At 41.3% G+C, this 26,867-nt stretch overlaps 1 protein-coding gene across 5 annotated transcripts in view; it reads right to left on the minus strand.

Annotated features, from left to right (window-relative positions):
• Window positions 1–26,867, minus strand: part of HDAC8 (histone deacetylase 8) — a 252,873-nt gene that overhangs the window by 16,320 nt on the left and 209,686 nt on the right. For 2 of the 5 annotated variants that reach the window (XM_012727151.1, XM_012727155.1), the window contains one exon: window positions 24,558–24,972. The exons of 2 other annotated variants lie outside the window; for them this stretch is intronic. In XM_012727151.1, coding sequence (XP_012582605.1) covers window positions 24,902–24,972 — 71 coding nt within the window. In that variant the 3' untranslated portion in view covers window positions 24,558–24,901. Of the gene's footprint in view, window positions 1–3,317; window positions 3,897–24,557; window positions 24,973–26,867 lie in introns of those variants that run through there. One more of the 5 variants, XM_004685580.1, reaches the window with a different exon arrangement.

Raw genomic sequence — 26,867 nt, forward strand, 5'->3', positions numbered from 1 at the left:
CTGGACCCATTTTCATTGCAGACCATCCTACACACAATGCTTTAGAATCTTTTCAAAGCCCTTCCATCTGTGACAATTCATCCAGAACTCAAAATAGCCCTGCAGTGCAAGTGTGATTCACCCCACTTTGCAGGAAGGAAACAGACCCCCAAAAGGTTGAGAAATGTGCTGAGAAGCACACGACTAATTAATGAAGTCCTTGAAGTAAGGCCTGGGAGCAGCGGGTGGCTTAGTACAGCTTGGACTTTGGAAGCTATAAGAAAGATATTTACTTGGAAGTCACAATTGAAAACGATTTTAGTGGCACTAGGTATGGGGCAGTGGAAAAAGGAAGGGAACTTGCAGGTCCAGCTGGGTTGGCCTACTGGTTCTACCACTTACGGCTGGACAAGCTACTGTACAGTTTGTAGCCTGTGTTTGTGAATTTATAAAATGGGGGCGATAATACTCACCCAGCAGGATAGATAGTGACAACCTGTAAATGGAAGAGCTTTGTAAAAGAGGCCTATTCCAATGATTTCTTGGCATGATTATTATTATGGTCATTATGACTGGTCCCTGCAGACACAAAAGCAGCTGTTCCAGAAAGGAAGTCAAGCTCACATGGGGCAGAAAGTTGCCCCACCCTCAAGCTAATTTCTCTAAAAAGACCTTCTAGTGAACTGTAAATCAGGATCCCGCCAGTCTGGCTGGCATTCCAGGCTGGCTTGGAACATTCTGGGTAGTCCTATTGACCCACTGCTCCTCACACTCACCTGTAGATTTCCCTGCAGATCAGTTCTTTTCAGTTTCTTTTTCGTACTATCAAACTTGAACATGATGCCTTAAGAAAAGTAGGGAAATCTTAAAAGGTAGAAAGGGTCCCTCCCTGGTGCCGCAGCGGGTTAAAGCACAGCACTAGGAAGCTTAGGTCACTTCCGCATTAGTTCCATCCCCGTCTGCCCTGGAGGTGACCACAAGGCGCGGCAGACCTCTCCGGACCGCCCGCTGCTCCCCTTAGCAGTGTACTTCATCGATGTGCCTGTTCTGCTCCTCACTCTGTCTCTGGTGAATCCTCTCACCCTCCGCATCTCTGGCCTGTACCCCAGTTCTGTATGAATAAATAAATAAATCTTTTTTTTTAAAGGTAGAAAGGATATAAATCACACCATCCGTTCTCTTCTGAAGCCCATCTTGGTCAACATTTTGGTTTATTTCCTTTCCGTCTTTCCCCTCCTTTGCTCTTATCATTCTTCATGGAGCAATTCTTTAGCGGCAGTTTGAATGAGTACAGTTTGATGGTGTAAGCTGAGCAGAACAATTCTTTGATCTCTCCCACTGTTTAATGAATGCTGTGCCCACCTTTGGGTATGTCAATTTTAATTTTTAGGAATTAAAAATGATTCTTGGTTCTATCTGAGATTTTTATGGCATATTTATATATCCATAATTAGATTTATTTACTTACTTTCTGCATTGTCATTCATTTTTGGACTATAGTTGGTTTTACCCCTCAGGTGTAGACCCTTAATTCTCCCACCGCCACAGCACCTGGGATCCATCCCCATCATCCCTGTGCTCTTCCCTCCCCGTTTCGACCTCTCCGTCCCCTGTCCTGCTGGAGGCCACAGATCAGTGGTCAACTTGCAAACCTTTTCTTTTTCCTTACCCTTTGTTCAGTTTTGCTATATTCCACTTATAAATGAAACCACTCAATAGTTATCTTTCTCCTTCTTATTTTGCTTAGCATAATCCCTTCTAGCTCTATCCACATTGCTGCAAGTGGTGAATTTATCTTTTTGGTAAACTGAGTAGTATAGATACAAACATACACACACACACACATAAAACATCTCAATCCATTCATCTATTTTGCGACATTTAGGTTGTTTCCATATCTTAACTATTACGAACAGTTATAATCTATACATTTTTTTTGATTTATTTTATTTCTGCATACAAGAGCTGGGGTATAGGTCAGAGGTACATGTGTATGTTGGGGGAGTGAGAGGATTCACCAGAGACAGAGTGGGGAGCACAACAAATGGATCTACTGAAATACACTGCTGAGGGGAGCAGCAGGTGAGACCGGAGAGGTCTGCTGTGCCATGTGGGTCACCTCTCTGGCTGGGGATAAAATTCATCTTGCAGTGTCTGGTGATAACTTCATAGTGCTGAGACTTAACTCCTTGCATCACCAGAGAAGCCCCTGTTCTAGCGTATATTTTTAACAGTGATCAAATGCAAAGTAATCCTGAAGGCCACTGAGGTGGTGCCCCCTCTCATGTGTGGGAAGGACCAGCCTCAGGGAGACCCAGTATTTAGTCAATATAAAAATAATTCCAATACTCTCTGGTCAGAGCTGGCACTGGCCAGTGCCAGCCATGGTGAGTAGAAATGTTACCGGCTGCCCACTGGGAAAGACTCCTTCTCACTCTGGTCCATTCCCCTCGACAGGAAAATGCAGCACTGGTTATGTTTACCACTTCAGCAGGTAGCGGTCTCTCCTGAGGCCTTCACACGTGCCCCCAGAGATCTGGAGAAACCCAAGTCACCCTACAAGGCTCCGTTTGGCTTTTATGCACACTGAAAGACTGGAGATGGTGTTTCCTCAGCGATCCCATTGCCATAGACTCTTTCTGGCGGTCCAGTGTGAAAGCTGTTGGGATCTGCTTCTCTCCTGTGCTGGGGAGCTCTGGTCCAGGAGCTCCTGGGCAACTACAGTGGGACTGTGTCCTTCTCTTAGCCTGTCCCAATCGTTGAAGGCGTTTCGTAAATATTCGGTGAATTAAATGACAAAATCATGACTTTGGCCGTCCCTTGGCTTCTTCATCTATTCAACCCCCCCCTCCCCCGCATCTCCACCAAGGTTAGGTACACAAACATATTCAACTGTATCGCATTCTCTCAAGTTGCTCACTATCTATACTTGACGAGGGGGGGGGAGGGGGGGAGGGGGGATTATCTCAGCCAGCCATCAACATGCCTCTTGCTCTGACAGGCCACAGCCCCTTCCCACCCCTAACTCTGTCCCTGACAAGGATAGCTCCTCCCCAGGGTGGAGGCAAAACCTTCTCCCTGATTTCAGAGCCTGTGTTCTTGAGAGCGCAGGAAGGGCCTCAGTGCAGAATACAGCCTGGTTTTCTGTATCCAGGAACTTGTCTGGGGACACACTAGCTCCCCAGGTGGGGGCCAGCACCCAGAGTTGGCCTCCTAGGCTGAGCCAGACCTGAGTGTGGAAGAAGCAGGATTATTCTTGCTACTTCAGTGAGAGGAAATGTTCCAAACTGTGTGTGCTGTCAGTGGCACTTTACAATGAGGACAATAGGACAAAGAGGTAGGTTTTCAAAGATTTAATTAAAAAACAAAATAGATCCATGATTCTAAGAACAACACAGCTGGCCTTTCCCACACCTCCCAGTCTGCTGAGCAGTCAGGCTCCCAGGGCTTGCCCAGGGGTCTACCTACAGGGTCCTGAGGCCCACAAGCTGCCTTCTCTCCCTGCCCCTGTCCCACACACTTATGACCCAAGCTCCATGCTTTCCTCCAACCTCTGATCTGTCTCCTTTAAGAAAATAAAAATACCCCCTCCCCAACTTGCTTAAAAATAATTTTCAAAGATTAAAAATGGCATTTGTGTGTTTTTTAAAAATAAACACTTTAAAATGTTGGAAATCTCTCTCTTCCCCTAGGCCTAGTTGAGGCCTCTGGGGTGCCTGCTTGCCTCACCCCAGGAGGCCAGCTGCCACTTTGGTGCCCCTTGGAAATTTTCAGGAAGTAATTTCTTCCAAATTTCCCCTGCAGTCACAAATTCCACACACTGCTCGCATAAACACGCTGTCTTCATTACAGGCACTGCTCCTCAGCTCTGGAAACCTGATCTCTTTTTGTCAACTAGACCACATGCTTCAGATTCCCTGCAAACAGGAGAGAAAACAAAATTCAAATTTGGGTAACATATGTGAATTATACCTCAATAAAACTGTTTAAAAAAACACTTTCATTTTGAGACTTGTATTCTTATTGCTCTTGAGAACCCCAAGACCCCATCATATGTACAAACCTAGGCTAGCCTGCTGGATGGTAAGAGACATATGGCCCAGAAACATATACTCCAGAAACCACCAGTATTTACTACACATTTGAATGAGGACTTTGACAGCCAGTTGACTGTAATGATGCATGAGCCAGCCAAAACCAGCAGAAGAACCAGCTAGCTGAGCCCAGTCCAATTGCCAGTCTACCAAATCATGAGCTAAAAGAATGGTTGTATTAAGCCCCTCCACAAGTACAAATACGGGCAACACTTTCAGAGTTCACATTTCATTAACTGCTTCAAATTTTCCCCTACTCCAAGTGTTTGTTCCTGATTAGCTGCATGCATTTCTCTCCTAAATACCCGTGAGATGTGAACTGGGGGCTTTTGACTCCCCTTAGGCCTGAGAGTCTCTGATGGAAACGTAATAACTTGAAATCCCATAGGACTGGGCTCTAGAACTCAAAATTTTGCTCTCTTGGTCCCTCATAGTCTTCCCCATGCAGAAATTCTAAGCTTTAAACTCAACTGACCACTTCTCCTTTGAACCAGAAAGAATGCTCCATGAGGGCAGGGCCCTGGGCTATTTTACTTAGGTTGAGCTCCGAAGTCTAGCACAGAGCCTCACATATCCTAGGTGCTCGGTAAGTAGCTGAATGAATGGATGGATGGAAGAAAGGAAGGGAGAAAAGAAAATGAACAAATCCGTACCTACTTGCTTATCTAATTTAATTTTTAAATGAACGTACAATAAAATGGACATTTCTTTTGTATGTGAAGCGATTTGATTTCTAACATATATTTAGATCCATCAACTAGAACAGTTTCATTGCCCTCTGAAATGCCGCGCAATATCCTTTTGTAGTGCTGCCAGTGACATATTCTCCATCACTGTAGGTTTTGTCTTTCCAAGAATGTCATATAAACAGGACCAAGCAGTATGTAAGATTTTAAGCTTGGCTTCTTTCACTCAGCATAATAACTTTGTGTTGTATGCAATTTTTAAAAAGATTTATTTATTTATGCATTCAGAACTGGGGTACAGGCCAGAGATGCAGGGGTGGTGAGAGGATTCACCAGAGACAGAGTGGGGAGCAGAACAGGCCAGCTAAAGAAATACACTGCTGAGGGGAGCAGTAGGAGGGTCAGGAGAGGTCTGCTGCGCCATGTGGATCACCTCCGGGGCAGGGATCGAACTCATGCTGAAGTGGCTTCTTCATGCTGTGCTTTAACTCGCTGTGCCACCAGGGAGGGCCCTGTATGCAAATGTTTGGGTGTACCTTTTGTTTTTTTTACTTAGCTTTTTAATTCTTAATTATTTCATTCTTACTATCCATTAACAGGAAGTTGCAAAAAAAAATAAAATAGTACCTAGAGGTCCCCTTCACCAAGTCTCTCTAAGTGGCAACGACTTGCATTAATTGTTATTCAATATTAAACCCAGGAAATCGGCACCAAAACAATCCACAGACCTAATTAAGATTCCACCAATTTTACATGTACTTACTTGTGTATGGATATAGTTCTATGCACTTTTATCGTAGGAGGAGATTTGTGAAACTCCCACCACAACAAGATACAGACCTATTTAATCATCACAAAGATCTCTCTCATGCCACCTTGACACAGTACCCCACCCCAATCCCCAAGCCCTGGTGATCATTAAGCTAGTCTTCATTTCCATAATTTTGTCATTCTCGTAATGTTCGATCAATTGAATTTTACAGTGTATAATTTTTGAGATTGCTTTTTTCCACTCAGTACACTGCCCTTAAGACCCATTCAAACTGTTGCATGCATCAACTTTGTCCGTTTTGTTGCACAGTAGCTTTCCATGGCATGGACGTAGCAGATTGTTGACCATTTACCCACTGAAGGACATCTGGGTTGTTTCCAGTTTGGGGTTACTGTGAATAAAGCTGCCATGAACATTCACACTTTTTGGTATGTGAACACAGTTTTCATTTCTCCGCAGTAAATGCACATTAGTACAATTGCTGGGTCATATGGTAGTTGCATGTTTAGATATGAATCCAAACTATTTTCCAGGGTGGGGATTCCATTTTGCATTCCCACCAGGAATGTATGAGCGACCTTGTTTTTCTGTATTCTTGTCAGCATGTGGTGGCATTACTAGTTTTTATTGATATGTGTGTAGTGATCTCAACTTGTATTTTCCTAAAGGCTAATGATGTTGGACATCTTTTCATATATATATATTATTTGTATACTCTCTTAGTTGGTATTTTACTGTTGAGTTTGGAAAATTCTTTTTATATTCTAAATACAAATCTGTTGTTGAGTATATGATTTGCAAATATTTTATCTAAGTATATACGTTATCTTGTCATTCTTTTAGCTCTTGCAAAATAAAACTTAATTTTGATGGGGCCCTACTTTTTTTCTTTTTTGATCATGCTTTTGGCATCTTAAAACCCTGATATAACAATCTCTGAATCATTTGATTCTTTGTCTCTTAGTTCAGGCTCTCTTCACATCTGTGAATTACTAAGCTAACCTTAAGCTGGCTGTCTTATCTGTCCTCCACTGTCTCTGCCTTGTGGATCTCTCCTTACAGCCTCTTAGCTGGCGCCCAGCCTTTGGGGCTGTCCCCCACACAATTGCTAGCTATGATCACATGCATCTCCTGCTTCAGAAACACTTGAGCAGATCCCAACTAGTTACGAATTCTGCACCTGAACATCAACATGCCCCCATCAGACTAGCTGATCCCCACATTTCCCCTTGTGTCGTTGCCTCTACCGAAGATAAGAAAACCTACTGGGGACCCTGGTGCGCCTGCTGTCTGTAAGTATAGCCAGAGCTTGATGAGTGAACGAATGCCCAGATGAACAGAATTCCGGGTTCGAGTGTTCCCATAACACATGTTCATAGAAAGGAAAGGTGGACACTGTATTCTCTGCTGCTCTGTTTCACTCTCCAGTTACATTTGGAGGTGATTAAGAAAAACAACAGAAGCAATAATTTCCACCAAAAGTTGATGATGAACAATGTTGAATTTGGATAACAATAAAAATGTAAGCTTCAATAATGCCCATTGTTTTCCCCTCACATCTAGCTATTTCCACAGTGGGTGGCAGCCTGAGAAAATTCTAAAGGCCAGCAGTCTGGGGCCTGGGGAGATGAGGAGCACAGACCAGAGGGGGCAAACTCAAGTTCCTATAGAGGCCAAGAATGCCTACTGTTTGAGAGCAAAGCAGAGTGGGTGCAAGACATATGGGCCCTCTTGATCCTTTTGTTATTTCCTGCTTTGAACCATGACATGAGTATAGGCATATCTCATTTTATTGTGGGCCACTTTGTTGTACTTTGCTATTACTGTTGTTTTCACAAGATCCTCCACCAGCAAAAAGAGTATGACTTGCTGAAGTCTTAGATTATGGTTAACATTTTTTAGCAATAAAGTATTTTAAAAGTAAGGTATGTGCGTTTTGCACACTATAGTGTAAACATAAATTTTGCATGCACTGGAAAGCCAAAAAATTTATGTCACCCACTTTATTGTGGTGGTCTGGGACTGTCCCTGCAATGTGTCTTTCTCCCTGCAGTGTGACTACACAAGAAATAGTTTCCATTTTCTTAACTTTATCACAAAAATACATAAAACCAAAATAGTGTAAATGCAATGGTAGATAGAAACTCACACTCAGCCTAGAGCTGGGGATGCAAAAGAGAGTAGTGGGGTCTGTGGCAAATAGGAAGGTACATGTTCACAAAGCAGGCAGCTGTGATCAGACTCCAGCCATTTACTACTGTGCAGAATGTGGCCCCGTGTGACCAGATCTTTACCAAGAAAAGTCAGAATTCACATTTTTATATAATTTTTTTTCCAGTGTTAAGTGTAGACAACAGATTCACATTTTTAAAGAATATTGTGTGAGACATCCATACGTGAGGCCAAACAATTCTGGAGGCAAGATGAAATTTATAGGCTCTCCAGTTTGTGATCTCTGGGACAGCTCTGATTTCACCTATGGCACCCCATTTAACTCTTCAATATCTTGGTTTGGACAATAAATTATACTATGAACTTACCACTGATGTACAAGAGGAAGTACTGATGTGGGACTCAAGGCCTGGGTTCTGCTGATTCGTCTGCTGACTGACTCATTTATATTCATCCATTTGTTCAAAAATGTTTATGGAGGATATCCTGTGCCAGGCACTAGGTGTCAGTGAGCACTCTTTTTAGTCTTTCTTTTTTCAATGAATAAACATTATTTTTAGAGTGGTTTCAGGTTCTAGAAAAACTGAGCAGAAAGTACAGAGAGCTCTCCTATGTCCCGCCTTCGCCCTTCACCTCCAGCTGTAGTTTCCCCTAATAGTAACATTGCACTAGCAGGGTGCATTTGTTAGTTGATGCGTGAATATTGATATATTATTATTAAATAAAGTTGATAGTTTACATTAGTGTTCACTCTTGGTGGTGTGCACTTTTGACAAGTGTATAATGTTACGTAGCCACCATCACAGTTACACAGAATGGTTTCATTACTCCACCTATTCATTCCTGTCTTCCTTCCCTCAACGTCTTGCAACACTCATCTGTCTATAGCTTTGCCTTTTACAGAATGTCATATGGTTGGAATCATACAGCATGTAGTCTTTTCAGATTGGCTTGCTTCATTTAGGAACACACATTTCAGTTTCTTCCATGTCTTTTTGTAGCTCGTTTCTTTTGAGTGCTGGAAATATTCCATTGTCTGGTTGTTCCATGGTTTGGTTACTCATCTACCCACTAAAGGACATATCAGTTGTTTGCTCATTTTGGCAATTATGAATAAAGCTGCTATAAACATTCATGCTCAGCTTTTGGACTGAGTTTTCAATGTATCTGAGTAAATATCAATGTTCAGAATTGCTGGATTGTATGTTAAGTGTATGTTTAACTTTGGAAGAAACTGCCAAACTGTCTTCCAAAGTGACTATTCAGTCCCCTTAGTAATGAGAGAGTGCCTGTTGCCCTCACACCCTAGTCAGCACTTGTTACTGTCAGTAAAATCAATAGATTTTAGCTATTCTAATCATGGTATAGTGGCATCTCACTGTGCTGAGATTTTTACTTTGATGAGGTGTCTGTACATATCTTTTGCTTTTAAAAAGATTGGATTGTTTATTTTTTTCAATTGTTGAGTTTTAAGAGTTCTTTTTATATTTTGGATACAAGTCCTTTATTGGAGTCATGTTTTGGAAATATTTCTCCCAATCTGGGCTTGTCTTTATTTTCAAAATCTTTAGTCCTTTGATGTAGAATTGTGTTGTCTAATAGAACTTTCTGGGATGATGGCTGTGGTTTCTATTTATGCTACCCCGTATGGAAGAGTCTCATTACATGTAGCTGCTGAGCACTTGAAATGTGACTAGTGCAAGTGAGAAACTGAACTTCCAGATTTTTAAAATTAAACTCCAATGGACACATTGCAGGTAGTCGTGACCATACTGGGCAACAGATACAGAAGAGGTGCCTTGTGCTTTTTCTTTCTTCATGACATTGACTAGGAGTCATCCTTATTTATTCCTTCATTTACAACTTGCCTTTCAGCCTGTAAGTCCAGTCAATTCTACCTCTGCAATATATTCCAAATCCGTCCACTCCTCTCCATCCTCCATTGCTGTAATTTTAGTCCACACAGCCATCAGCCTTCACATGGACAACTCAAAAAGCCTAAGAACTGATTTTCATGTGTCCATCATTGTCCCTTAAACCTATTGTCTCTACAGCATACAGCAGAGTATTTTCTTAAAACTTATGTCTGATCAGATCACTCCTGTGCATCTTCTAGTCATTTCTGACATAAAATCCAAACTCCTTAACTACCAGGCCTTGTGTTCTGTCTCCTATCACCACTCTCCCCGCATCTACTTCTCTAGCACATGAAGCTTCTTCCTGCTGCTGAAACACAAGTGACATTCATCCTTCTCAAGGCTTCCCCCTCTGCATTTGCTGTCCCTTCTACCTGGAATGCTCTGTCCCTGGATATTCCAGTCTAACACTCTCATTAGTCAGGCCTCAACTTAAGTCACCTCTGAGAAGCCTTTATAACCACCCAATTTCAGTGTCCACCCCCCAGTTACTTATTTTCCCTCCACATCATCTTGTTTTATTTTATTTTATTAAGATTTATTTATTTATGCATACAGAACTGGGGTACAAGCTAGAGGTGCAGGGGCGGTGAGAGGATTCACCAGAGACAGTGGGGAGAAGAACAGGCTGACTGATGAAGCACACTGCTGAGAGGAGTAGCGAGCGCTGGTCAGGAGAGGTCTCCCGCACCATGTGGATCACCTCTGGGGTGGGGAGCGAACTCATGCTGAAGTGGTTTAGCTTCTTATTGCTGTGTTTTAACCTGCTGCACCACCAGGGAGGGCCCATCTTGTTTTATTATTTTCAATGCACATAGCACACTGAATAAACACCTTGTGTGCTTATTTGCTCACTATCTATCTCACCTCACAAGCTCTCTGAGGGCAGAGATCTTGTTCAGTTTGTTTTTTGCTGACATGTTAGTACCCTCAACAGTGCCTGGCAATATGGGTACCCCATGAATATTCACTGAAGTAATGAATATCTGTAAAACTATAAGGTCACTGACAAAGCACTTGCCCGTCAACCCACTGAGGTGTAAAGCTTGGCCATTGCTCATATAGCACTTATACCTCAATGAAAGTGAATCCATGCTCACAGAAACAGCATCCCTGCCACTGGGCTGAGTGGCAAATGGGTTCTAAAGATGGTATCATAGCAGTTTGCAGGAATGCTGGGGGTGACCCCAGAACCCCTGGGAGGTTGAGTAGCATAACAAAGCAATGGGGAAGTGAAATCAGGACTGCTGAAGCATTTTTAAAACTTCCACATATGATAGATACCCTTACAGAAATGTTCAATCTACTTGTCTCTATTGATACTAACAATATTTTTCTTTTTTACCAGTGTAAAAATTTAAATACATTAAAAATTTTAATACATATTTGGTTTCCTCTATGCTAAATACTACCACTCCCACCACCACCACTACCAACAACAACACAACAGGCTTGGTGTGCTTAGTACATTTTAAAGCATATATTAACATAAATATATCTATAAAAATTAAAATATCTTTATGTCACCTTAAATTGTCTCCTACAGAGGACATGAGGCACATTTGGGGGAAAAGGAACTGTATGGATTTGCTCTTGAACAGCTGGTGCCAGGCTGCTCTCTGCCATCAGCTTCTAGTATCTGAGAATCTTGGATGGTGAGTCACTCTCCCTTCCCCCATTGCCCTCAAGGTCCCTCAGCCCGGTCTGGCCCACATTTCTGTGCACTCACTTCATAAGCCTTTACAGATGTCTACAGTGGGCTAGGTCCTGGGCTGGGTGCTGGGGGTCACAGAAATACTCCTCACCCTTGAGCATATCAAGCGAGTGAGGAAGCATATATGGGGGCGAACACATCATTGCCCATAGAAAAAGGCAATAAAATACCAGTCTTCACAGAGTGCAGAGGGCATCAGGAGAAAAGGTACAGAAGGTTTGACAGGTTAGACATCTTGAAGGGAGAAGGGGGAAAGAATGTTCCAGGTGGCAGGAGCAGCATAGGATGTATAAAGGTAACTAACATCTTTGTGGCCAGAGTACATGACAAGGGTTAGGAAGGAGGCAGTAAGGCTGAAGAGATGGCCAGAGGCTGGGTCCCCAAGGGCCTAGAGAGCCATGGTCTTCCTGGACCGAGGTCACGGGGAGCATGGAGGTCCATCTAGTGTGATGGAGGGTTACAGCAAGTTTCCTAGCAGCTGCCCTATCAGGACTAGGCTTGAAGTTCTCACTCTCTACCTGGAAGCAATGGCAGAACATAGATTTCTATGAAGCCTGAATGATGGATTTAATGTTAAGCTCTTAATTGTTAACCATCCCACTAGCCTAGTAAGCAGATCCCTGCAGTTATTAGAAAGCCTTTCAGTGATAATAAGTTCTCCACCAATGACAACTTATCTGCCACTGTCCTGCATGAGAACTTGAGATAGTGTATTGACCCCTTTAGACCTGTGGCATTTACAGGGTGTAGCTCTTGAAGGGTGTTCCCTCATGGCTAGAGTGCTCTGGTCTTGAATTGTGAGGGGCCCCTGCAGTCTGAACGGGACCTGAAGGCATGGCTAACCTAGTCTATGATTCATTTTTTCTCCCCTCATGTGCCTAGATCTGTTGGCTGCGTGAGGAAGGAGAGGCACAAGTAACTGGAAGGTGACATCACGGGAGGTGGCTGCTTGCCTGCCAGCCGGTCTCGGCCTGTGGAGTCCGGCCTCTGTGGTCTATCTGCTGGGCTGGGCAACGCCTCCCAGCCGTTTCGAGTCACAAGCCCCAGTTCCTTTGATCAATGCACTGTCTCCACATTTCTTTTTCAGACAAAAATTCTGGGCTGAGAAATCCAGGATAATGGGAATAGCAGCAGCAGGAAGAATAATACAGCCTTACATCTGTATAATGCTTTAGAGTTGGGAAAGCCATTTGCTACATTTCGCTCCACCCAAACACCAGTGGGAAATGAAAGCTTGGATTTCAGGCCCGAACTGGAGACACATTCTTGCTCCTTTGCACAAAGGAGCCAAATGCTAACATTCCTTATTCACCTCAAGGCATATCAGGGTAGGTAGGGCCTTAGATGCCACCAGGACAGAGAGACTCCCTTCAGTTTTTAGGTGCTTCCTGGAAGAAAAATTCTCTAGGACAAATTGCCTGGCAGGCGCGATCTATTAACCATGCCATCCTGATGGAGCCAGCAACTATTGCCAGTGTCGGCACTGCCAACTCCTTCTGCACACCCTGCTTTACGATCCCAGTGGCCCCAAAGACCTTTACTGGGGCCAGAGGCATGGCTGCTAACTGTGGAATCCTGGAGGTAAGGTGTGCCATGAACATCTGGAAGCGCCAATAGCTGCCAGAGAAGCTCAAGGGCCTGTGAAAGAAACACACACACACACACACACACACACAATTCGAATCACATCAGCCCACACTGTGGATCCTGAAGTGAAGGGCCGCTGAACCCAGCCACGAACAGCTGAGGACTGGTGTAGAGGGATTCTTTGCTTGGGGGAGTCATAAAAATAGTTCTGCAGTGGTCTCATGTTTGCTCTGCGATCTTCTGGCACCTGGTCCCAGCATAGCTTGGTGTCCCCAGTGATCTGCAGCCAGAGTCAGCATGAGAAATGTCCTAAATCGGTTCCCCTCCCCCCATCCTGTCCAGAAAGCATCATTACTGCCAGGCTGGAAACCAGAGGGGTGGCATGCTCTTGCTCGGTCTGCGCGGATTTACATTAGATTTCAGTGTCACGTGTGTATGTGTGTTGGGGGCAGGGCAGGGACGACGGAAGTCGTGAGCCCTGTGCAGATGCTCTGCAGTTTTGTGAGCAGCAGGTGTTCCAGCTGTTCTTGCTGCTGTAGCTGCTGCTGCCGCCGCCGCCACCACCACCACACAGATTCAGAGGTACCTAACACAAGACTGTAGGAGCCAGTTGAGGCCATGAGAGTGTCGTCTTTGTTAACTAAGAGGCTGAACTTAGGCAGTTCTCTGTGTTGGAAATCTTGGCATGTATAAAAGTAACCCTTCAGAACACTGAATCTGTAAACCTGTATGTGGAAAGTGAGTGGCAGAATAGAACATCACCACCTCCAAAGCAGAGAGGCCTCCCAGAACTTGTTTTCTAGCTCACAGGGGAGATAGGCGCCTATGAAAGTAGATTAAGGATCACTGCCTCAGTCTGTTTTAGAGATGTGAATAAAAATCTTGGCTTGGGACTGCCTTCTCTCTGGTTGACTGATTTTTCAATTGATTTGTATTTATTAGCTAATGAAATTAAAGTTGTAAAAATGATAACAGAAACACAATAAATCTCTCCCACAACTGGCTGTTTCTATGTCACTATGGTGCATTCCTCACTTTGATTACTTCAAAGTCTATTATTTTGTTCTCAATTATTCTGTTTTTCTGGCACTGGAGAAAATCAATTTGTTTTATTTTCTCTTATTCATGCACTCGATTATGCTCTTCGGGCACATTTAATCACTTTGATGTTTTCATTTTATGGCCCGTCTCTAGGCACTTCAGCTGCTTTGCTGCCAACGGGCAAGCAGGACTAATTTGCATGTCACAATAGACTTGAAATTCTAACTCAATTTAGAAATCTTTATGAAATCTCCCTCCAAAACATGCTTAGAGCTGCAAAGAGGCAGAAGGATGTGGATAAACCAGAAGTCTATAAAGATGCTTTCCATTCTCAAAAGACTGAGAGCTCCTGGTGTCCTCAATGTGGCCTGGGGGTGACCCTGTCCAGGTACGTTGGAGGAGCCAGGGGTGGGATATCTGCAGAGCAACCTCTGGAGCTTGGTGGTGAGAATCCTGCAAAGGCTGCCCCTCAGCAGCAAGGCCAGGGAGGCTAGGCCTGCTTACTCTGGCATAAAACACCCATCAGCACTGCAGGATTTGGCTGTGGTGCTAAAGACAGCACCTGAATCTCAGTTGGCTAAAAGGCCTCCGGGTAGAATGAGAGAATTGTCAACAGTTAGGCATTCCTGAACCCTGAGTGGTTTACCTTATTTTCTCGATAAAATTCTAACCTCCCTTTTGCCTCTTGATTATTTTAGAGCTAAAAATTGGAGGGAATATGTGGTATAGTTGCTTTTAGGCATGCGCTTTGAGCAAGAACAAAAAGAAACACCTTAATTAAACACATCAGAGGCCTCCAACTAGTCTTCAAAAGTTTTCAATTTTTTTCTGTGCAACAACCAGCAGCTTCGCCAGATAGAAGGAAAATTATAGGTTTCCTCTTCTAAACTTTGGGTATGATCTTTATTCTCATATGGAATCCCAATTCCCTCATCTGCTGTGTGACATATGCCCAACCTCCTTAAGCCTTAGTTCTTTCACCTTTTAAGGGGGCTAGTAACATTATCTCCCTTAGAGACAGAGCTGCTTCCCAAACTTCAGTAGTGTCAAGAACTTTGCCATGTTCACATGCCATTTATGTGGAAGCTTTCACTAATAAACTGAAAAAAAAAATGTAGCCTCAGTCTAGGCAATGTTATCTGTGAAATCAGAGCTTGATTTATAATAGTTATAATTCTTTTAATACACATGAAACCCATTCTTGCCTCCAGTCTTGATCTAGCTCTTCTGGATGTTCTTTACTCCAATTTTTGCAAGCTTCCTTCCTTCATTAAGCTCTGTTCCCAAATATCACCACCTCAGGGAGGCATTCACGAACCACGTATCTGAAAACAGCATCTTTTCTGAATCTCTCAGTAAATGGTATTAAATATTTAGTTGTTGTTGTCAATCTGACTGTCCTATTTACATTCTATTGCTAGGTTAGTGCCTGGCATATACCAACATCAAATACCTATTTCTTGAATGAAAGAAACATTGAAATGAAAATTAGCCTAGCAATAAGCAGGCTTCCTTTCCATCCTACCAGGGTGATATCAGAGAAGGTAGACTGAAAAACCAGGACTTTCATCCGTGTTCCATGTTAGGCAGGACCACTTTCCCTGTGGTGTCAGTAGAGGCCCCCACGGAGAGGTAATAAACAAGGTGCCAACACCATTTTTGGCTGGAAAATTATCAGTAGAGATCTCGTAGGGAGCTTGAATTTCCATTCTGCCCACCAGTAATGAGGTTTCCTTCGTCCCCCCAGGGTGCCAAAAGCAGCTGAGTGGAGTCTAGACTTTTGCCCACACCTATAGGTAATGGGTGGTACCCTTTCCCTGCTAACATGGTGACAGAGAAAGCCTGTTAAATCAGAAGATTCTAATAAGATACAAGATTTCATGAGGAAATCTAAAATGTCTAAGATACAATAAAAAATCATTCATTTGATGAATAGGATACTTTCAACTTGGATGAAAAGAAAAATCAACAGATGCTGATATAGAGGTGACACACATACTGGAAATATCTGCTGAAGAGTTTAAGCAGCCATCATCAAAATAGTTTAATGAATAATTATGACATGTTAGAAACAAATGAAATAATAAGATCTTAGCAAAGAAATTGAAGAAATAAAGAAAAACTAAATAGATATTTTAGAACTGGAAAATGCAATAAATGAAAGTAAAAATACAACAAATGGACTTAATAGTAGAATGGAAGTTCAGAGGAAGAATCAGTAAACTGGAAGATAAAAACAGTAGAAATTACCCAGTTTGAACAAAAGACAGAAGATAGATCTAACATTCTTATCATCAAAGTCCCAGAGGAGGAGGGACTAAAAAAAACATTTGAAGAAATAATGTCTAAAGATTTCCCTAATTTGAGGGATGTGAACAAAGGGTAGAGAGCGCAATGCACAAGGGTGGTGGACTAGGGGTGAATAGGTGGTGGGGCACTATGGCAACCACATCTGGAGGGGGAGGTCTTACACTTCCAAAATACTAATAATGATGTAACACATTCTATTGCTAGGTTAGTGCCTGGCATATACCAGTATCAAATACCTATTTCTTGAATGAAAGAAATATTAAAATGAAAATTAGCCTAGCAATAAGCAGACTTCCTTTCCATCCTACCAGGGTGACATCAGAGATGTCATACTTTAATAAACAATGTATTAAAGATGCATACTTTATAAACAATGACCTACCAAAGAGTACCCAAATTTGGTAAAGGACATGAGCCTATACAACAAGAATTTGACTGAACTGCTAAAAGGATAACCCCGTCTCCAAATACATACTAAGTTCAATCATTATCATTCCCAGAAATCTAAAGAAAGACAAAATCTAGAAAGCAGCACATAGCAACTAAACCTTGCCTATAAGGGAAAGGTAATTCAGATGATGGTGGTTTGCTCATCAAAAACCAGAGGGGCCTGAAGGAAGTAATACCACATTATTCAGTACTGACAGAAATAGCTGTCAACCCAGGGCTCTACATCAGTGAAAATATCCTTCAAAAATGAAGGGAGAGAGATATTCTCAGAGGAAGGAAAACTAAGAGAATTTTTGCCATCAGACCTACCCTAAAAGAATAACTACATTTTCTGAAATGGAAAGGAAGTGACAAAAAAAAAAATTCTTGGAACATCAGCAAAGAAGAAAGAACAATGAAAAAAGTAAAAATATGGGTAAAAATAAAAGATTTTTCTTCTCCATTTGAGTCTTCTAAATTATATTTGATGGTTGAAGCAAAAACTGTACCACTATGTAATGTGACTTTAAATATTTAAGAAAATTATATTATAAATGGGAAAGGTGAAAGGACTTAACAATACATAAGTTTTTTATACTTCACTCATACTTGAAAATATTGACACCAGTAGGTGGTGTTAAGTTATGTGTGCATAATATATATATCCAGAGCTATCACTAAAAGTCTTATGCGAAGAGATGTAGCCAATACACTACAGACAAATTGAAATGTAATTCAAACAAAGGTGTAAGCCACCATTAGTAAAAGAAGAAAGCAGAAACAAAGGAAACAAACAAACAGAAAACTAAAAATAAAATGGCAGATTTAATACCCTCTAAGTCCATCCATGTTGTTGCAAATGGCAGGCTCACATACTTTTTGTGAAGCTGAGTAGTATACCATTGTGTAATTATGCCACATCTTATGCTCAGTGAAATATGTCAGACAGAGAACAACAAATACCATATGACCTCAGTCATACGCATTACATGGAGAGACAAAATAAATGCATGTAATTACAAAGAAAAACAACCTTTGGACTATAAGATCAAATTAGTGGTTACTAGAGGGGAAAAGGGAGGGAGGGTAAATATAGTATAGGAGGTCAATTGTATGGTGAAGAATGGAATTAGGCTGGGGAAGTAAGTGAATATACAACTCCATGAAGATAAAAGAACATATATAAATGCACTGAAATCTACATCCAGACAATAGTTGATGGAACCAACAAGAATACAAGATATAGTAAGATCATTGAAGGTATGTTGGGATAAAAACCAAGTACTCTCTAAAGGTACTCCCATCAAGTTCACATCTGACTTCTCAGAAGAAATCCTACAGATAAGGAGATAATAGAATGGCGTATTAATAATACTTAAAGATAAAATATGCCAGCCAGGAAGAGTACTTTTCAGAAATAGGGGGTCATAAAAGTCTACTATGAACATCTATTCCAATGAATTGGATAACCTAGAAGAAATGGACACATTCTTGAAAGCATACTACCATTGAAGACTGAATCAGGGTGAAATAGACAGTTTGAAAAGACCAAATACAAACAAGGAAATTCAAGCAGCAATTAAAAGTCTCATACACAAAAACAAGTCCAAGATGGTTTCACTAGTGAGTTCTACCAGTCCTTCAATGATGAACTAATACCAGTCATTCTCAATACTTCAAACAAACAAACAAACAAACAAACAAACAAAACAGAGGGAGAGGGAATGCTTCCAAACACATTTTATGAGGTCAATATTACACTGACATCAAAAGCAGATAAAAAAGAAAACTACAGACAAATTTCCCTGATGAACACAGATGCAAAAACCCTCAACAAAATCGTAGCAAACCATATTCAACAGTGCATTAAAAGGATCATATATCAGGACTAAATGGGATTTATTCCAGGGATATAAGGATGATTTAACACCTGAAAATTAATCAACGTACTTCACCATATTAACAAAAGGAAAGAAAAAAATAATATAATCATTTCAATAGATGCAGAGAAAGTATTGGATAAGACTCAACATCCTTTACTAATAAATTCTTAAAAGTGTGTATAGAAGGAGCATACCTGAACATAATAAAGACCATATATGACGGACCTACAGCTCATAGTGTACTCACAGTGGTGAAAAATTGAAAGCTTTCTTTCTAAAATCAGGTCAAGTCAAGGATGTCCACTTTCACCACTACAGTTCAACACAGTATTGGAAGACCTAGTTAGAGTAATTAGGCAAGAGAAGGATATGAAAGGAATCCATATTACAAAAGAATAAGTAAAATTATTGCTATTTGCAGATGACATAACAATATACTCCATTAAAAACTATTAGAAGCAATAAATCAGTATGGTAAAAGGTAGATTAAAAATAAATTTATGAAAATAAGTTGTGTTTCTATATGAAAAAAAGAACATGAGGAGAAAGAAATCAAGAAAACAACCCCATTTAAAATGGTATCAGAAAGAATTAAATACCTAGGACTAGCAATAGGGAAGGAGGGGAAGGAGGGGAAGGACCTGTACAATGAAAACTGTGATTTTGTTAAAAGAAAGAGAAGACCCAAAGAAATGGAAAGATTTTCCCTATTCATGTTTGGAAGACTGGGAGAGGAGCATGGGTAGCAGAGATTCAAGGGATCCAGTAGAATATAGTAGAGGTCTGTGGGTGCCTCGATGGTAGGTATATTTTAGTAACATTCATATAAAGAGATGTGACACTATACCGCTAAATTATACACAATGTTGATAACCAATCCTTATATATCCACATAGATCAATGTTTCCTCAAGAAATCAATTCCTCAAGAAAAAGTTTTCCAAAAAAAAAAAAAAAATGTGCCATGCAAACATTACTCAAGAAAAAGTAGAGTAGGCACATTGATAATCAGATAAACTAGATTTCAGAGTAAATAGAATGAATATGTGAACATGTTCAGAGAGGAACATTACATAATGGTAAAAGGGTCAACCAACCAAGCAGACACAGAAATACTAAACATGGATGCACTAAGCAGAACCTTAGAATACTTGAAAGCAAAACTTGAGAACTATAAGAAGAAATAGTTCAATATATATTTAGAATTAGAGACTTCAATATCCTTCTCAGCAATTCACAGGAGTAGATGGAAAATGAGTCAGAATATAGAAAGTTTCATCAGTCACCACCAAACATCAGTATGTAAACCACCCTGAAAGAACCTTCCACCAAACAACAGCCATATACACATTCTTCTCAAGCATGCACGGACCACATACCAAGGTGGACCTTCTACTGGACCATAAAACAAACCATAACAAACTGAAAAGGTTTGAAATGATGCACAGTATGTTATCTGACCACACTGTCATCAAAGTAGAAATGAAAACCTCCTGAAAAAGAAATCTCCATGCCCAAATGGTGTCACTGGAGAATTCCTTTGAAAAGAATGATTAACACCAATTCTACACTATCTCTTGCAGAAACAGACAAGGAGGGAACACTTCCAAACCCATAAGGCCAGTATTCTGATATTGAAAGTAACAGTACAAACAACAACAATGACAAATTATCTCCATCATAAGTAGAGAATAAAATCTCCAGCAAAACATTAGCAAATAGAATTCATCACTAAATACAAAAATGATATACCATGGCCAAAGTTGGTTCAATATTTGAAAATCTCTTCATGTACCTAGCATATTAAAAGGCTAAAGAAGAAAGAAAAATCACACACACACACCCCCAGCATTAATATCAACTGATACATAAATAGCATTTAACAAAATTCAACACTCATTTGTGATAAGACTCTCAGAAAACTAGGAATATAGAGGAGATACTGCCTCTACTTGATAAGGAAAGTATACAAAAACCTACAGTTAACATCATACTAAAGGAATTTTAGAGCAAGGAAGGAACTTTGATCTCACCATTCTTATTCCACGTAATACTGAAAGCCCTATTAATGTAATAAGGCAAGAAAAGTAAATTAACATATACATGTTAGAAAGGAAAAAATAAAGCTGTCTCTATTTGTCGATGAATTATTCTAGAAGAGAATCCCAAAGAAGCTAGAAGGGAACACTTAGAATTAATAATAATAAAAAAAAGTCACAGGATATAAGTTTAATACACAAAATCCTTTGTATTTCAATATATTGGCAAAAACACACAGAAGCCAAAGTGAAAGCTACAATAACTCAAAAAAGAAAAAGTTAGATCTGTATAGGATCTGTACACAGAAAAGGACAAAATGTTGATGAAAGAAATTAAAGATCTAAATAAATGGAAAGACAATGGTCATGGATTGCAAGACTTAATGAAAAAAGATGTTATTGGCAGATGGTGATTGAAGCAAAGTTAGTACTAGCGATGTAATGTATAAATGATGAGTGTAGTTACCATTGCTATATGATGGATATGAAAATTATTAGAGTAGATCCCAGGAGTTCTCATTACAAAAAATAATTTTTCCGTTTCTTCTCTTTTCTTTTTATTGAATCTATATGAGATGATACATGCTAACAAGACATATTGTAATCATTTCACAATATTTGTAAATCAAACCATTATCCTGTATACCTTCCATTTATTCCTCAATAAAACGGGAAAAAAGATGTTAATTTTCCCCAAATTGATATATAGGCTTAGCACATCTTATCAAAGTCACAAGACTTTTTGTACATATAGATAAGATTATTCTAAAGTTTGTTTACATAGGTAAAGCAATTTTGAAAAAAAAAAAAAAGAAGAATCACCTTTATATTAAGATTTTTAAATACCTACAGTAATCAAGGCTCTGGGGAGGAACAGCCATATTGATCAATGGAAGAGAATAGAACTCCCACAAAGTCTAAGGCTAATCATAGTTGCCCTGGAGTGAATGAAAATTCTCGAAAGAGAGGTGGTCCTAGGGAAGTATCTGGATTTTCTGCCTTTCTACCAAACTGAAAAGGCTTCATATTGTGAGACAGGGGGAGATCTGCTTTTCAAGGCAATGGAAACACCTTAGAATTACTAAATCTACCTAAGAAAGGAAACAATGCCTGAGACACCTTGAACCACTCACTCTCCCAGCTCCTTATTTTTCCAGCTGTGTGCAGGCTCAGTGATCAAATTGTATAAATCCAAGCTTGGATATAAATTCTGATAAAAGATGATTGTCTTTTTCTTGAAAGTACCTAAACACACATTACCTTTCTAATTACAGAAGCAATACATGCTCATTGTAGAAATTTTGAAAAATACAGGGAAAGAATTAAGAACAAATAAAAAATGACTCGGCATGTTAATCATGCAATTGTGAGCGTTTTTTGGTATATCCCCTTTCAATGTTTTTCTCTGAATATCACACACTCGCATACCCACATTGTACATACTTGGAAAAGCGAGACTACACAGTATGAAATCATTTGGTATCCTTTTTCCCCACTTAACTTTACTATCATGAGCATATTCACATGTCATCAAATTATCTTTAAAATTTTCCCTTTAATTGATTGCAACAAGCTCTTCCATTAGATATACTGATACATTCAACATAACAAAACAGAACATGTCAAGAATGTGTCTGTGAAACTGCCCCCCCCCCACCGTGGGGTGGGGGGGCGGGGCATAACTCTCTATCCCAGATGGCATCCAGGCTGGAAACTGCAGTCACCTTTACTTCTTTCTTTCTCTTTGACCTTCTCTAAATGGTCTCTCTCTAAATGCTGTTGATACTCTCTTCCTAACAGCTCTCAGCCACCCCTTTCTAAGCAACCACCACTGTTCTAGTCCAGGCCCGGCGGGCTCACCCTTGATGAGTATCATGCTGCCTCTAGTTCCAGAAGCCAGGATGGCTCCCACTTTACTATAGCAGATGTGGACTACTCAGCCTGAAATACAAGAGAACTTGCAACCTGCACCCACCCATCCAAGATTCCCTTGCTTACCAGCTCTCTGCTATTCCCATCTACTCAAATCCTCCTTGCATTCTGAAAGCAGAATCCTTAAAATCTTGTTCTCCCATTTTTGACACAGCATTAGCCCTCATATCCTGATCTGTCCAAGGGGGTTGGTTTGTCCCCTTACTTAGACTTCCCAGCTGTTTGTCAAAGGCAGGGATCATGTCTTAAACTTTGTATTTCCCAAGGCACCCAGGGCCTGAGAGGTCCAAGGCATACCTACTGATGGACTCAGTGGGGCTTTGAATTCAAGACACAATAAAGCCTCTGAAAGTCAACCTGATTCAGAGCTTCACTTGGGAGCTGTTGTAGTGGGAAAGGCTACTAGGGGCAATTGGAAAATTGCAGAGGAGATAATGAATGGACCTGACTGAGCAATACTGCCAGGGAGAGGAGGAAAGGTAGGCCTGGATTCAAATCCTGTGGTCGCTACTTACTGGTTACATGACCACGGGCGCCTTATGCTACCTCTTAGGGTACCAATCTCTTAACTCATAATGCAATTGTGAGGATTAATTGAGATCACGATAGGTTTTCAGTAATGGTCGTTTCTACCTCCTGGATTTAGGTAGATATTTCAGGTCATTATAAGTAGCCTACCAGAGGTTTGTATGACTTGTTAAAAATTATTGTCTGAATTGGGGAGCAGCCTCCATTTTTATTTTAGAATTTATAAAATTTCCAGTATGACATATATTTTTTAAGCTCAAGTTGAGATTTAATTTGAAGTTTTTCTTTGATTTTGGAAATAGGTAAAGAAAAAATATATTACTGTGCTGACCATTTCTTGTTCTATCATTCCTGAATTTATTATTTCATTTCCAAGTACAATTGCATAATTTTACAGAGTTGAAAATTCTTTCATACTGCCATCAGTCCTGAAATCAAAGCTCTGATTCAATTATAAAATGTTTACCTTAAGATATTTTTTAAAACAGTGGAGGATTTTATTGGTTTTGATGCTTGTTTGTTTTTTTTAATATACACACTTTAGGAGAATTTAGTAGACCTATTGTCTTTAATAATAGTTGGAGACTTTTAGCCATTGCTGAATATTATTTTATACACATAAAGCATTTTTACGATTGCATTTATTTATTTACTTTCTTACATTGTTGTTCATTTCTGTACAATATTTGCTTTCTCCCCTCGGGTGAGGTGCCTGTAGTTCTCTCACCGCCACAGCACCTGGGAAGCTCAACATAGTATGTTTATGATTTATCTTTCTGTCCAATGACAACAGCAGCAACAGCAAACCTTTCCATTTTCCATACTCTTTAGTGAAGCAAGAAAGACAGGATTCTGGTCATTGGGAAGCCTGGTCTGGGAGCAGGCTGCTGGGAGTGGCCAGGAGAGGGGTGCACAAGGGCCGAGGACAAGGCAGCAGAGGCCCAAGTGTGGGCATCACAAAGCCTCACCGAGGTCATGGAAACTGACTCAGGCTTTCCTCCACTTTCCTGCTCCAAAGTCCTTTCCTGAAGCCCCAAGGCAATGGTTAGTCTGTCCTCCCTGACTTTCAACTTATCCTCAAGGCTTCTCAGGAAGCAGAAGATGTGGCAGGAAGCCGAGTTTCCACGGTAGAGGTCCCGCCAGGCAAGAGCACCGCTTCAAGCTGGGGCTCCAACAGTTCTTGGACATGTGCAGACCTGATGCCCCAATTGTTAGTTCCTAGATCCCAGACTTCGGGCCACCAGAGGAGATACTCCTTACAGCCAGCACGATGGTGCTTCAGAGTATTACTGGCGAGTGTGAAAAGGGTCTCACTGTGGGGCCGTGGAGCTGTAGGTGGCAGACTGGGCCGGTGGTCACACCACGCTTGAGACAGCAGAGGCTGGGTTGGTTGGCTTCTTACACTGTTTGCCCTTCTCTTTTACTACTCAGCTTGAAATGGAAGCTTCAGATCATAGCATGATGGGGTGGTAGGGACTCAGTGGGAGCGGGGGTGAGCAGGGGCCAATGGCCTCAGTCAGGAGCCAGAATTTTAAATGCTGCCCATGGCCGCCCTCCATCCATGTCCAGGCAAACATCACATCTCAGGTGCTTGGGTCAGTTACATGGAAGGAGCTGGTGTGTGGTGTAGGGTGGGAAGGATTTAGCAAGGGTGACTAGAAAAAGCAGATGGGGGTGATGAGTGGACTCGATGGGGCAACACCACCGAGGAGAGAAGGGCACTAGAAAGGCTGGTCTGACTCCATTTCAGACAGATCTCAGTTGAAACGTCTGCTCTACTACTTATTAACATAGTGTGTAGCACATAGAAAGCTTAATAATTACTTGCTGAGCGAGAGAATAAAGGTTGACCTTGTCAAGTCACTGATCCTCTCTGAGTCAGTTTTCTCATCTGTAATATAAATAGTAGCTATTATTCTTATTTCACCTGTGTCATTTCTCCCCACATCCACATCAGTTTGCTGGCCCATCTCCTCAAGCCCAGTCTTTCTGCCCCATCATTAAGGGTCAGAAAAGGCAGATATGCACGATGCCTTTCACTTCTCTCCATCCTTCCCCTCCTCTCCCTCTCCCCCTCCTTACCTCCTGCACCATGTTTCTTTTTCTATCCCAGGCGAACTTGGGGTAAAGTCTGGGAACTCAGAGCAAGTGTAGAAATCTCTGCTTACAACTCCAATACAGACTCACGTGGGCCCACCTCATGCCCCCACAGAAGGTTGGATCTGGGTTGCAACATGAAGCTCTGAGCCCCGAGGGACCTTTACTTCATTCAAATGTCAGTGGTATCAGGGATGAGACCTCTGTCGCTGTTTCTTCATGCGGAGGGAGCCAGGCCGGGGAGCGAGCCTTCTGGGGTTAACTACACCAGCACTTTTCCAACACTGGGAGGTTCATGGTGAGCCAATACCTTTGAATCACATCAGCCAGAGGAATGGCAGAGGAGCTTGGGTGCAGGAGGATGGTCAGAAGCTACCTGAGCCATCTGTTTTCTAACTCATGCTTCCTTGTGAACAATGACACATATTTTCAAGCTCGATTGGCATGAGAAAAGCAACTTATGGGAGAGCAAAACAGAGCTTTTCTCTGTAGAAAGGGAATGGCTTAAGTGGACTCTTCATGTTTAATTGTGTCTTCTTGGAAAGACTAATGGACAGTAAAGACGGGATAAGGTGAGGTTTCAATACACCTATTCCTTCAGTCAGCCTGTGGCATATGGAAGGTGTCTCTCTAAGATGAGCCTTCTCAAGTTTGATTTCCAATAGGTTAAAAAAATCCTATTATGTGCTTCTAAGGGATGTGGTGAGAAAAAGAAAAAACCCAAGGCCAAAGGCTAAGCAAATTCAGCTAGACAAAACATGCTGGCAAACTCCCTCCCACAAGAGGATGTGAGTGCATCTCCTCCTCCATTGCTGTCTCACTTCTCCCAAATCGATCTGCACTTCTTCCCTCCAACTTTGTTTTTGATGGGGGTGGGGATGGGAAACATGGTAAGAAATGGCCAGTTTCACTGAGGTCCTTATATGCCAGAACAAATGACAGTCTTGCAGGCAGGTTCAGGAACATCTCTCAGAATGCAGAAAATTCAGCAGCCTTTCCACACTGACCATTGTCATGGCAACACACTGTGATGGCAGTTGCGTCACCAGGCTGGAGGGGCATGGTCTCAGTATGGCAGGTTAGCTGGCCATTTTTAGCAACATTTGGATTTCTTTCTAGCCTTATTTCTTCTAGTGTTAGCTGAATTTCTTTTCCGTTCGGGATTTGTGTGTTCTGTTCATTTGCATGGCTAAAACACAGGACTTTGTCAATAGGAAAGGGAAGGCTAAACGGAAAATCTGAACATCCCTCGTATTCTATAGCCACCTTATTTGCTGTCTGCCCTCCCTGGCTCTTCCCACCCACTCTCAGTCATTTAGTTTCTTTTTTTTTTTCCTCCTCATCAATTCTTTCTCATACACAGCATTATATTACCCCCCACTGTCCGCCAACAACTATGACTCATCTATCAACCCCTACTCTGTCATCATACTCTTTTTATTGTTTTTTTCCCCTATTTTCTCATTTTAACATACAGCATCTTAAAATCTTAGGCCTGGAAGGAATCTTAACAATGTAGTCCAATGCAGGGGCCCCTCTCCCATATGATAGTGAAGTCCCCTCCTTGTATCTCTTCAGTGGGAGAGACCTCATTCTTTTCTGGGCAGCCAGTTCCATAATGGACAGCTCTAATTATTGGAAAGTTCTTTTACTGAATGAAAATATTGCTCTTTATAATATCTACCTGGG

This window comes from Condylura cristata, unplaced genomic scaffold (genome assembly GCF_000260355.1).
Source record: "Condylura cristata isolate star-nosed mole 26May11 unplaced genomic scaffold, ConCri1.0 scaffold00019, whole genome shotgun sequence".
Lineage (NCBI taxonomy): Eukaryota > Metazoa > Chordata > Mammalia > Eulipotyphla > Talpidae > Condylura > Condylura cristata.